Genomic DNA, 13,238 nt, shown 5'->3' with positions numbered 1-13,238 from the left:
CTCACCATAAAGATCTAGTGCTTAGTCTAGTTTTGAACTGTGTAGATCAGTGTTAGATTGGTTTAACCTGGTTTGAGCTCACTTCAGTCCTGATGTAGACTTAGTTTGGTCCTTATCTTTGGCCCATTCATTCTGACTTTTTTTTAATATCAACTTTGGATTTCTTTTCTGGAGAAGTGAGTGAGGGTAAACTCTGTTTATGGTCTGTGCGCCCCGCTTCCTTAGTTCTATAGCCTCTCGTTTCATCTTTATTATTTGTGTTCCTCTGTTCCACGGAGTGCACAGACCATCAACAGAGACGAGGGAGCATTTACTCTGCCTCACACATGGGACACGCTTCTCCAGAGACCACCGTGCACCACGCAGAGGCAGGCGTGGTTAATCTGACCATCAAACTGGCAATGCCTGGGAACAACTGTTAAGAGCATTATGTGATGTGACCTCTGACATGTTAGGTGAATGAGCACATACAGCAGTTCTTACATCCTGTGTCTTATTAGAACGTTACAAAGGTTGTTAAAACCTGTTACCACCCACCTGTCCGCCGGCGTGCATTTTCTATATCTCAAATATTCTCTTACATCATCACTTTTATTTCTGTGGTCAATACCAGCAAGCCATACATCATTTTAAAGCATATTTTCTCAACAAAACGAATATGTCATTGATTAACATTGAATAATATGCCCCAAGAGGCTATTGCCAATAGTTTGTGAGAAAGTCTCAACTTTTACAAACGCATGTCCTACCTGTTTGCTGTTTATGACGGACGAAACGGCTTTAATTCTGTACATCCTTGTACTCAGTCTGTCCGTAAGGAATCATTGAAAAACAATATCCACTTGTATTTTTCCTGAAGTTATCCGATTTCGAGATATTGTCAAGTAAACAAACTTTTCTTCGTTTCTCGCCGGACGAGAATGCGCTTGTCCGGCGCATTTCTCCGTCCATAACAAATTACCTGTTTGACCTATAAAATAATGTTGGGTATCCTTCTTTTCTTCAGACTGTTAGCTACAGAATGAGACCATCCACGAATTTTTCTGTCCACGGGTTTGTTTGCTACAGCTTCCGCAAAAAAAATGCGCCGCTTGCGACGCACATGGATTAGTCTGTTTACATCTAAATAGCGCCGCATGTGAGTGACGTAGAAGAATTTGATTGACATATTATTCTAGCCAATAAGATTAGCTTTAGAAAGAGGGGCGGGACAAAGGGCTTATTGACACAGAATCTTCTGTATTCTCGTGCGTAAGGCTCAGGGAAGGCTGTAAAGAGCCAGATTTCTCGGCAGGATTTTGCGCATAACGTTTTCTGATTTTATTAGCCTTTTGGACGTGCATTTTGTTAGATATATGTATTATTATACCAATATAAAAATAAAATAAAAATATTATAATTTTTTTTTTTCAACCTCTATATGGGAAATTCATGGGTAAACTCATATTTACACATTTTCACATATATTGTTTTTAGCAGTTATAATTGCTATTAGTGGCCTACAAAACATCAAAATGTATGTTTTATGATCATAGAGGAGCTAAAATTGTAATAAAACAGTTTGGCACAGTTGGCACATATTTGGATCACTTGTTCCGAATATACTTTTTGATACAAAAGGTCAACAGCACCAAAATGCCTGTTCCTAGAGATCTGAAACTTTACACAGTTGTTGTCAACAAGATAAACATCATGTACAGTGAACAGCATATGCACACAATGAAGTATGTCATGCTCAGGACCATTACAAATTGACAATATTCAGGCGAGACTAAAAAAGGATGTTTTGTTTATGTTTGGGCCTCTGTAGTGTAAGTTCTGAAGCCCTGACAGTGTGACATGTGCACATCTGCATAAACTAGAAGGCCTAAGCTTTCTAATGATGCATCACACTTGCATGTGGAACATAAGATCCTCTTTTAATAAGCAATGCCATTTGGGTATGTCCAACCATTGTGCACAGGGCGAAAATAGGTGGATGGTAACAGGTTAATTTGGTCCTGTCCTGGTTTAGTACTCCTGATCTAGTCCAGGTATGGAAGTCACCTATGTTTATTGGCTGTTTATTTTCTGTGAATTGGCTGCAATACATTTTATTTACTGTGCATATTTTTCCATTTCAACTGAAGCCTCAGTGATCCATGTCATTTGTTTTAATAAGTGCTCTTAATTTCCAAATGAATGTGAATGTTGTACCTCCAGCCAGCCTTCTACTCCCCTTCTCATCGTACCTGAGCTCCATGATGCTGGTCACGTTGCCCGATGGGTATATTCGGCGGATGTAGTTGAAGTCTCCCACATAGAGGCTGCCGTCGATGCCCCAGGCCAGAGCCACAGGGGCCAGCAGCTTGTTTCCCAGAGCCTGTCCATTACAGCTGGGACACGAGATGCTCCGGCGACGCCCGTTCCCCATCACCGTGGAGATGACCGGGGGCTGCAGGGAGATGAACTGATTCTCCCCACTGCCTTTGTACAGAATACCTGCGACACAGACAAAACAGAGCGAGGTTAGGACGACAAATACAGTGTGTCCTGGGTCTGATTCCTGTCTCATCTTGTATCAAGCATGTCTGTGGGATTTGGGGTGATTAGGGACATTCAATTACTGGAATCCTGGTCATTTGAAATGATATGTGCTGTTAAACGTTATTATTTATTAGTAAGGTTTTTGCTCCCGGCTTTGGAGAGCAGAACAGAATGGTCTTTAGTCCAATTTTGCAACTGATTGGAGTAATAATTATATCCACAATTCAAATTTGATACAATACAATCAACCTTACATGAACTGTACCCAATTATTTTCATGCAATAGAGTAACGGAGAGCATTGATAGAACCTTTTTATCGTCCGCAAACCAGGAAGTGCACTGTTAGCATGCTAGTTTGTCCTCTGAAAGCTGTGATAGGCGCTTATAAACTCATCGTTGTGAATAATTAGGATGCTTGGAATAAATTAGAGCCACTGCAAACATTTTAAATTAAACTAGATCTGTTTTTCAGTAGATAGAGCGGCTTTAACCCACACATTGTCAAACATGACAGTAACAAAACATGTCACAAACAAAATGCGCCCTCTATAGTACAATGACTTTGAAACTTTGACAGCGAGGTGTAGTCAACAAATACAGAATGAGCAAACCAGAATCATAACTTGTCATAATATTAGTCATCTTGAGTTGTTCAGTTCAACAACTTTGGACGAGATGATGGACGAGATCTGAAAAACTTTGGACGAGATGATGGACGAGATCTGAAAAACTTTGGACGAGATGATGGACAGCTGTATATTTCACGACTCAACAGGGGCACTGACAGGTTAAAAACACTGTTCATAAGTGAATGTAATACTCTGTAGAGTGTAAAGGAGTATCTTATATAAATATATTGCAACTATTTCCAAATTGTTCACTGAAAATACAGTAGATCTGCCCAAATCAATGAAGTTTTTTTTTTTTATCAGATCACAACTCAGTGTGATTGTTATAATATAATTGACTTTAATGCTCAAATGAATTGCCCCTGGAGGGGTGCATAAATTATTATGGTTCTTATGAATTCATATTTTTGTATATATTAATAATTGTCTTCCTCTTAAGCGAAAACGGAACATCATGCCGAATAAGGTTGATTTGCACTTGGTTTGGTTCCGTTTTAGCCCTGGTTTAGTCCTGGTCTAGTTCCAGGTTTAATCCTAATTTTGATGTGATGTTTGCAAGTGTGAACGCAGCCTTTTTATTGATGCATTTGCTGTATGAAACTGGAGCAGCCGACGTGTATGACGTTGCACAATATCTGAATTCTCTACCCTCTGGTTCGTGGGCGAATGTCAAACCCACCAGACTCAATATCCCACGTCTAATTATGTCACTGTCTGGGAGGAGCCTAAGCATTCCATCACACTTCTAATAAGATGCATTGAACAAATACGGTGAGTCATTGCAGATAAGGATCGCTGGAGCGGGTTTTTTGGGGGGTTACTCTCTTCAAACGGAAGCACATCAAAGAGGACCATGCGCGCTGCAAGCTCTTCATTATTCACACGCAGACTCTGAATTCACTCTGCTCTGCCCTAATTAGACAGTCTGTGACACCACAACACCACACGGTCCCCAAGCACAGGGCAAGAACTGCAGTAAACTGTGCACTGCTTCTGCTGACACATGTTGAACAGGGTTGATAATGGAATGTACTGGTCAAATGAGAGCAGTGCATACACAGGCTAATCCTGGGCTACTCCTGATTCAGTGATCTGGAGCGGGCCCCGTGGGTTCTGCCGCTGCTCCTAACAGTCGGCCCCTGTGACCTTGAAATCTAGAGTTCCTATAATAAATCAGTGGTTTCCTTTTGAGGCCCCATATTGTAATTTTCTCCCTCATGATACACAAGTGGAATAGTTAATTATCAATATTATCAAAACATTAACTATATTGTGAAAAGAAAATTAAAAACAGGTTAGAACTTAAAACAATTTACAGGTAGGATGTCATGATTTCAAATTTTAGTATTACGATTATTGTGAAAAAAACAACAACACAAAAACATCACAATATATGTGATTATTCATGAAAGTGAAATCTTGAATTTTCTTTCAATTCCGTGGTCTAATTATGTTACAGTGCAAGAAATTTGTGACCGGCTTTACAAAAATATACTTTCTGAAACACAAAATAAAGTTAAATTTGACAAAAACTAAAATAAAGTTCTACGAACAAAAAATACTACATTTTGCTTCTAAAACTGTAAAAAATTATAATGTTTTGGTTCCTACTATTATATTGTGACCTGAATAATCACAATTATCAATTAACCTAATAATCGTGACATTCCTACAGTAGTTACAGGTCAGCTCTGTGGAGAGGCGTTGCCAGCAGCAAAGCCTGACATACACTACAGGATTCGAAAGTCTAAAGACAAAAAGCATCAACTGTTTCCTGTCTGTAGCTAATCTGCTGTTAATTTTTAAAGATTAATGTATGTGTCGTGAATGTGCAGAGAAATGTGTGAGAATGTAACAGTTTATTTGTTAGAGGTGAGCAGACAGTAATCATTCTCCTCTATTTCCTGTTCTTAATACCGACTTTACATCTGAAATAATCCAACATAGATTAGTTTAATGCCGTACATTGAAAAATTCCTGGCAAAGCAATAACATCACCACGGAGACCAGACGGAGTTCCAGTCACACAGTGCATCTTTTAGAAGAACTCCACATGTAGCGTCTGCGCAACGGGCCGTTTCCGTCTCTCATTGATCTACCGTCATTGATGGAAGGACAAATTCAAAGAAGACGCTCAACAGGACAACCGGACCCATCCTCCTTTTGTAACTCACGCTGTTCATACACGAGGCCCTAACAAAGACAAATAGGTCCAGGAGGCGGCCGAGCGCGTGCCGCTGTCGCACACGCAGCCTCGGGACTGTAATTGAACCGTGATCCATGCGCCCGCTGATTGGATCAAACGTGCAGTGATGGAAGAGTCAACCCTGCACACGAGGGAGGTGGCATTCTGGAACGGGCTGGAGACATGAGAGAATATGTCTACTACAGGAGGAGGGTAGGGCTTCTTCTTTTAGGGGGAAATAAACTGAGGACTTACAGGAATAGTAAGTGAAAGTGTGACATATTTGCAGGGCTCCAGAGGGTGACCAACTGAAAACAGTTTTGGATTGAGTCTCTAGTTCAAATACATGCTTGGAGCTGTGTTTTGTTTCATTCATTCATCATTAATATTAATGTTAATCCATATTTAGGTCCCTAGCAGTTATTGTTTTGTTAACGTTAACTGCTAAGACACATGCTTTTTGTATTTACATCATTTTAAGCTGTAAAGGTGAAATAGTAAGTTGAATAAAAGTATAAATAATGTAGGTTAAAATGTCCTGAGTTCTCTTTGGTCCAGCACAGCTCTGTTTTCTTTTCTTTTATTTATTTCTTTGCCTAGGTTTGTTTGTTTTATGTTTGGTTTTAATGTTTCATGTAGAAAAGACAAAAAAGTAATGTGCATGTGTTTAACCAGTTGGAAGAGTCTGAATCCACAGAAATGACCTGCACTTACACAAACAGGACTCAATGCCACACAAATGACCGACTAATCAACTGTGAAAATCTATTGCCTTCAGCCCCGTTTAGTGTATGATTAGTGTAAACACGGGGGCTTCATAGACCCTTCCAGCAGCGACGTGTTGTAATGATGTAAACGTTCTATCTCATTTGCTTTAATGAGGCAGCAAAATGAAAAATTAATTTTGACATTTGTAGACAGCGCAGACAAATGTTTGTTGTCTATGTGTTCATCAAAATATGTCAGTACTAACTAATTGAGTTTACTCATCCTTGCAGGATGTGCTGTGCTTGATGAACTAAAACTAAAATGTTATTTTCAAAACTTTGTCGTCCAGTTTCTTTTTGGTGTGAGTTCCTGAATAATGTTGAATTTAAGAAATATGAATTACACGGTTGTTAGCTTTTCTGTGCTAACTGCTACGTCACTAACTACACTTATAGACAAAGTCATGTTTTCTATTGAGGCTCTGGTGTTACTCACATATGGTCATCAAAACAGCACTGGGTTTTTATAGTTTGTGATGTTTGGATATTAATACTACCTCTCCTGGAAGCGTCTACTCTAATCAAAATCACAGTCCAACACATTGTTAGTTTTAGTTTCATTAAAACTTGCTATTTCAGTAGTTTAGATACCTGAAAAGTGTTCTAAAATGCATAGTATTCTTAATTAATTGAACACATTTCTGTCCTTCTCAAATGTTAACGCTCCTGAAGGTGTGAAAACGTCAACTTTGAACAGAATCTTAAATAAATACTTACATGGCAAATCTAATCACCATCACAATGCTTATCAGCAAAATGTTAATGAAAAAAGTTTGTGGCATCACTTGAGAAAGAACTCTAAAGAATACCATAGGGTCTTGTAATGGGCTGATCATCAGAGTCAAATGAATAATCCGCTGTTCGTAGTGGCAGTGTGTGTGGGGGGTGGGGTGATGCATTTTGGGTATTTCTGTCATGCAGCTCGCGTTCAGACTGCAAAAACATTTACTGCTGAGGTCATCTTGCATGCCGCTGTGCTTCTCTTCATTCTAGTTTACAGTACAGACGTGGCGTGTCGTACCGTAGGCTATTAGCCAGTGTAATGGAATGAGTTAAACACACTAATCAATCATGGACACCCCCCGCAACGCGCCTGCTCCTGGCATGACGCCGGGCCCACTTGTCATTTGGCTCACGCGACTGGTGCTGCTCTGCTGTTGGGGGGTGAGGGGGGTGAGGGGGTGAGTGAGTGAGCAGATTAAGCCTTTCTCCCTCAAGGACATCGGGCCCTGACATATTACTGCTGATGACTGTGGAGGAGAGGCTGCTGACGGTCCATACCTACAGGCCCCCGCAGACTGGACCACCAACACCTTTGGATTACCTCAAGCTAATACCACAGAGATTTAAACTATTTCCCTCTGGTTTATCCTCTAATTTACCTCCATTTATCTATTGGTTTTAGTCACAACTAGGGGTGTAATAATTCAGGAAGCTCACGATTCAGGACCTATAAATCGATTCATTACAATGTCTTTTGATTATAGTTATTGCAAAAGTAATTATATGCAAATTGTTTTTATTTCATACAGGGATTTATATATAAACAATATATATATATATATATATATATATATATATATATATATATATATATATATATTTAACTGATATTTTAGTTACATTTAGGCTATATCTTCTTTATATGAGGTGAACTGGGTTTTAGCCTGGGTTTATCATAGTCCATGTGTGAGATTCTACTTGTTTTAGGCAAAAATGTCCTTGAAACAAGTGAAAATATCTGCTATTACAGTAAATGAGTTTTACTTATAAAAAAATCTTGAAATAAGATTAATAATCTGACTTATTTAGCATTTATTTAGTCGAACTGCCTTCAAACGAAATAAATCAGATTTTTTTTGTCTAGATTTAAGTGAATAGAATCTTGGTTAGATGTATGATATTTTCAGTTTAGTTTGTAGTGTTTGGAGAAACGTTTTGTCAGATTTACTTGTTGGAAACATTTACACACTGTTGATCACCATCGGCTCTGTCCGGGGGCAGTTCTCAGTCCCTCTGTGTGTGTGTGCGTGCATATGTGTGTGCGTGTGTGTGTGTGTGTGTGCGTATGTAGTGCACGTTGTGTGCACATAAGCATGTATTAGAGGAGACATTTGATGCTTGCATTTGTCCTCGTGACATTAGCACAGATAAATGGCGTGCTCAGGAGCTGGCAGGACGTGGCTGTAATGCAGTTTTTCAGCAGGCATCTGTCAATTTCGCATCAAGATGATGATGTATCGTGGCACGATGCATTGTGACACCCCTAATGTTCACGTTTTAAAATTTGGTGATTGAGTGTTCATCAGCATTTCTGTTCATCCACCACAAAAGACCATGAGGACTAAAATGCCTGAACTAAAATAGCTCTTTACACAAATAAAGGGAACGTAAAACCAGAACCACATGAGTGAAAGCAGCCACGAGGAGTGCTGTTGATGTGTAGTGAAGGCACCTGCAGAGAGAGAGCCACTTTCATATTTCACACTTTGTCCCGTTGGAAGGATCTGGAGAGAGGCCAGTTCTCCTTTCGCTGGAGGTTTTGTGAGTAACACTTAATTAAAACTAACATTAGTAATCCTGGATGGACCAATAGTGAAGCGCTTTTGTCAAAACAGCCATTTCATTGCATGCTACATTTATTGGGGAAAATATATTATTTATATAAAGCAAGATAAGATGAGAAAACCTTTATTTGTCCCACACTGGGGAAATTCCACTGTTGCAACGCAGATTAGGCACAGAAACACAGATTAAGAACTGAAGTATAATACCAGATAACTTAGTATGTTAATTATTTTGGGACGTTTGCCTTTTGTTGGGAGATGTTGGAAGAGATAGAAAGTAGTAGATACACATCTCTGCTGCTTTATCTTGACTGTTTGAAATGGTCACAGTCTAGACTTTTGTTCACTCTGCACACAAACACTTTCAGCCCAATTTAGTCCTGATATACGTACTTAGTCCTAATTTAGTCCTGGTCTAGTCTAGGTTTAATCCCTTTTTAGTTCCCCAGCCCTAAAGACACAGGACTGTACATCTAGTGTCAGTGCTCAAAAACCCCATTAGTACCCCATATACTCAAAAAACAGCAAACATACAATATTTACATGCATTTGCGCTCTAAACAACCAATCGACCAATCGAAAAACAAGAAACGAGAAACAATCTCTAGATAAATCGATCAGCCAAACCCTAGTTGAAGATTATAATGAAACAACTGACAACCAAAAAATTTCCAAATTTGTCAAGGTTTAATTCATTGTAAAATAGATTTGGTTTAGCTTCAGGTATTTATGTTGATGATGAAATGAAATGTATTGATCCAAGGCCAATTCTCAAGTGGTTCGATCAGTTTGAACCAAAAAATATACAGTTCATCAAAAAAAATAGAAGAGAAACCATAGCTCTGTCTTGATTCGTCTAACAGTTTGGTCGGATGAGAACGTTGAGTTTGCCAAAGTATAAAACAGTCCTAAAACATGTGGCTAAAAGTGCAGGTGTAAACACTCTCCTGAGCCTGTAGCATCCTGGCTCACAGCTTTAACTATCTTATCATAAACAGCAAAATAGAGAAATGAACATCTAAACGCAATTACTACTGCATATTTCATACATAGGGAAATCAAAATAATAAGCGTGTTTATTGCCACATGTAGACAGCTATTCCAATTATACAGTATATGCATCCAGCAGCATAAAAATATGAGAAAATATGAACGGCAAAACTGTTGCTATGTTGTAATGCATTTCAGACAGTGGCGAAAGGATATTTTGTTGCCTGCAGATGATATTACGCTACCTAAATATTTGTAACATTTGCTTTATGTTAATTGCTTGAATTAAAATTGGATTTAAGACCCAGGATGCCACTACAGAAATCCATGAAAATATTGCGACATAACTCTGCTCTGGTTGCAGGTCATCATTTACACACAAAAACATCACCATCGCTGCTGAACGCTGAAGTTTGTCTTTGAAGCTATACAACTATCCATTCATTAGCGCCTTTTTGTCCAGTTGATTTCGATAGTCACGTAATTGCAGGAGAAAAAGTGTCTTTGATAAAGCGGTAATCTGACTCATGTAGAGGGGGTGAAAGCTTTAATGCAGACATCACAGCTCTGGAGATGATTAATGGCACGGTGGCTCGGCCCATTCTCCCACACCGGAGCCCAGGGCAATGTCACCTTGGAGATGGGACCACGGAGATGGCCGCAGGAGGAGAGAGCGGGTCTTAATTGCAGCCTGTCCTCCTTTGTTCCCTCTTGTACTGTGTCACTCTCGGAGATACCACCCGGGCCTTTGCAGATACACTCGGATAGAGGACAGAGTACAGGGAGCAATTTACCGCAGACTTCCTCAAGTCTTTTCAACAATACAGGCTAATAGGCTAAGTTCCAGAGGTCCAAAGGTTCCAGTCCAAAGTGTAAGTGTAAGCGTGCGGGCTAACGCGACAAACTGAAGTGTGGATTTCAAAAGCCAATGGAAACGCGGCGAGGCTTTCTGAGATTTTACCTTTGTTTCATGTCTGTCTTTGTTTGTTTCCAAGGGTTATAGTAACTCCAACATACAGTAACTAAACAAATATTTAAGCATATTGAAACTAAAAGTGGGTCTAACATCGTGTATATATTTATGTAGTATTTAAGTATTTTTTCATTTTCATCCAACACATTTTGAGCACTGCAAACCTGCACATAAAACTGAATGCTTGCAATTTAACTAAATGCTTGCCTTATTTATTCATAATTTTAATCACTACTTACATATCAGGAAATCAATTTTGGAGCTACTTTGTGAAAATTCTCCAGTGGATGAATCACATTTGTATAAGTTTGAGAACAAATGAAACATATTTCCCAACAAACTCAGTGTTATACAGGATTTCTGGCCTTGCCCCTGAGCAGGAACTAAAAAAAGTCCTCAAAGTGTGGCCCGGGCCCTGGTTCCCACTCTGTGTTAATGCACCAGGAACTGAAAAAAGGACCTACAATGCAAAAATCAAAATAGTACATAACATAAAAAAGTACATCTTCCAAAACTTGTAATTGTATATTATATTATATTACCGAGCTGCTTTGTTATCAGAAAAGTAGCAATCATATAGTAAAAAACCTGATACATTCAAACATTCGAGTAAACACAATTGCCAAGTTTGATTTCCAGAGGCGAGTTAAAAAAGTAACTGAAACCCCTTTACCACCTACACACTTATCACGCTTTCTAATACTCTACCAGGAAAAAATAACCAGTTTATCAGTTTGACACCTTAATCATAAAGTTACGAGATTACCATTCCTAGTGTTTCATTCTTTCTTTCACTTTCCTACTCTTACGAATGTGAAACTTTCTCCCTTAGACAACTTGTGGAAACGTCTCTAGACAACTTCCAATCAAACACTTGACTACAGAGCTGCTGAAACCTTTGCCCAATAAAAGTCAGCCGTGTTACAGCAGCAGCAGCAGCAGCAGCAGCAGCAGCAGCAGCAGCAGCAGCAGCAGCAGCAGCAGACTGAGAGGCACATCCACTTGTAATGAAGAAGAGAGGCTGCTCCAGGACATGACTAACACACACAGACACCAGCAATTTGCCTTATCTGCTTTGACAGGCTCTGGAGTGGAGGCGCGAGAGAGCCATGAGAGAAAGAGTCCTCAGATGTCAGGAAAAAGGCACCCGGCGAGGAAAAAACCCCAGCAACAAGCAACAAGGGGCAATAGACACTAAACGCCGGCTCGCTAACACGTCGGGCGAGGACATTAGTCAAGGTTTACGGCATTAAAGAATCAATACCGCAGCGAGCCGGCCGGTGATATTCGGATTCGTCTTAATACTGACCGAAGATATCGAACCCGAAAACGCCCACGTGGGTCATAAATCTCAAATGTCAAAAAGTGGTTAAATTCAAGCTTGAATAATTCAGTTTGGATTGGGAGAATGCAAAGAATGAGTGTGTGCCGCCTCTCAGATCGAAATGAAATGTGAGAGAGCGTAGACAGATAGCATTACAGATGGGACTTTGATACATGCTGCAGATGTGAATGGATTATACAGGAGCCAGCCAAGGTCGCTAAAGCAAAAACAACATACACTTAAAGCCAGCGCAGTGTCTTTGGGGACTTACTACCACAAGGAAATAGTGACTCCATTAAGCTAATTCCATAAAGACTTGACTCTAAAATGTAGATAATGTAATGACATGACACCAACTAATACACAATGCAACATCAATATTCACTACGACTTTCACACAGTAGACCCCCGGTTCAATTGCCACTTGGGACATGAGCAGCCATTGTGGGTCCTTAGGCAAGACCCTTTGCGCTGCTGCCTACCTCGTACCATGATGAGAGCAAATGAAATGAATGACATGCCGGCTCAGATGTAGCCTGGCCAAACAAGGTCATACATACAGTAGACCAGGGCTATGCAATTGGTGGCCCGCGGGCCAAATCCTGGCCCCTAAACATTTTTTTTTTCCTTTTTTCTTTTTAACACAGTTTACCACAAATGATCTACATCAAGATTGGTCCTATTACTACAGAATATAAACTGTGACTTGAAGTATTTTCTGTCAGAAATAGAATTAGAGCATTTTAACTACAGCTGCTCAAAGATTGGCAATTTGAGGTATTCACATCTGTGCCAAATATAAAGGTGAAATAAATGATGGTGAAAGCTGATGGTGGAAGTGGCTCTGTGGTGAAAGCATTTACTCTCCAACAGCTCAATCCCAGCTCTAACAAGTGCATGTGGTGTGGGATTATATGATTTTAAGGAAGCATTTATAATAAGTAAAAGTTTAAGCTTCTAAAGTTGCTGTAATTTCTATGGCACTTCCCAACTAATTAAACCTCAGCAGTTTCACCAAAAAGGCATTTATTAAACCCCCATTAATTTCAGATAATGCAATGGAAGTTTCTTTAAACTTTCAAACCTGCTCTCAATGGATTTTTAGCCAACTTTAAATTAAAATATGATTGAAAAACACCTATCAAGGACCAAATTAAAAAACAGACAAACTTCTCACAAGTGCATTAAATTTATCCAGACATGGTTACTACTTTCTTACAGAACGGGTGAAAAGTGTGAGGCGCCTAGGGCATGGAATAGCATTTACTGCATCCGA

At 39.5% G+C, this 13,238-nt stretch overlaps 2 protein-coding genes across 8 annotated transcripts in view; one reads left to right on the top strand and one right to left on the bottom strand.

The window, feature by feature from the left end:
• The window catches only part of elovl6 (ELOVL fatty acid elongase 6), a 557,878-nt gene that overhangs the window by 213,229 nt on the left and 331,411 nt on the right, over window positions 1-13,238 (top strand). The window lies entirely within an intron of this gene.
• LOC140348922 (teneurin-3) overlaps window positions 1-13,238 on the bottom strand; it is a 263,968-nt gene that overhangs the window by 43,869 nt on the left and 206,861 nt on the right. For all 7 annotated transcript variants that reach the window (XM_072435086.1, XM_072435102.1, XM_072435094.1 and 4 more), the window contains one exon: window positions 2,232-2,481. In XM_072435086.1, coding sequence (XP_072291187.1) covers window positions 2,232-2,481 — 250 coding nt within the window. The remainder of the gene's footprint in view (window positions 1-2,231; window positions 2,482-13,238) is intronic.

The sequence above is a fragment of the Eucyclogobius newberryi genome, unplaced genomic scaffold, assembly GCF_026437365.1.
Source record: "Eucyclogobius newberryi isolate DKJ021-1_F unplaced genomic scaffold, fEucNew1.0.hap1 SCAF_11, whole genome shotgun sequence".
Taxonomy (NCBI): domain Eukaryota; kingdom Metazoa; phylum Chordata; class Actinopteri; order Gobiiformes; family Gobiidae; genus Eucyclogobius; species Eucyclogobius newberryi.
Note: the sequence above shows the minus strand (reverse complement) of the source record. Positions and strands in the feature narration are given on the sequence as shown.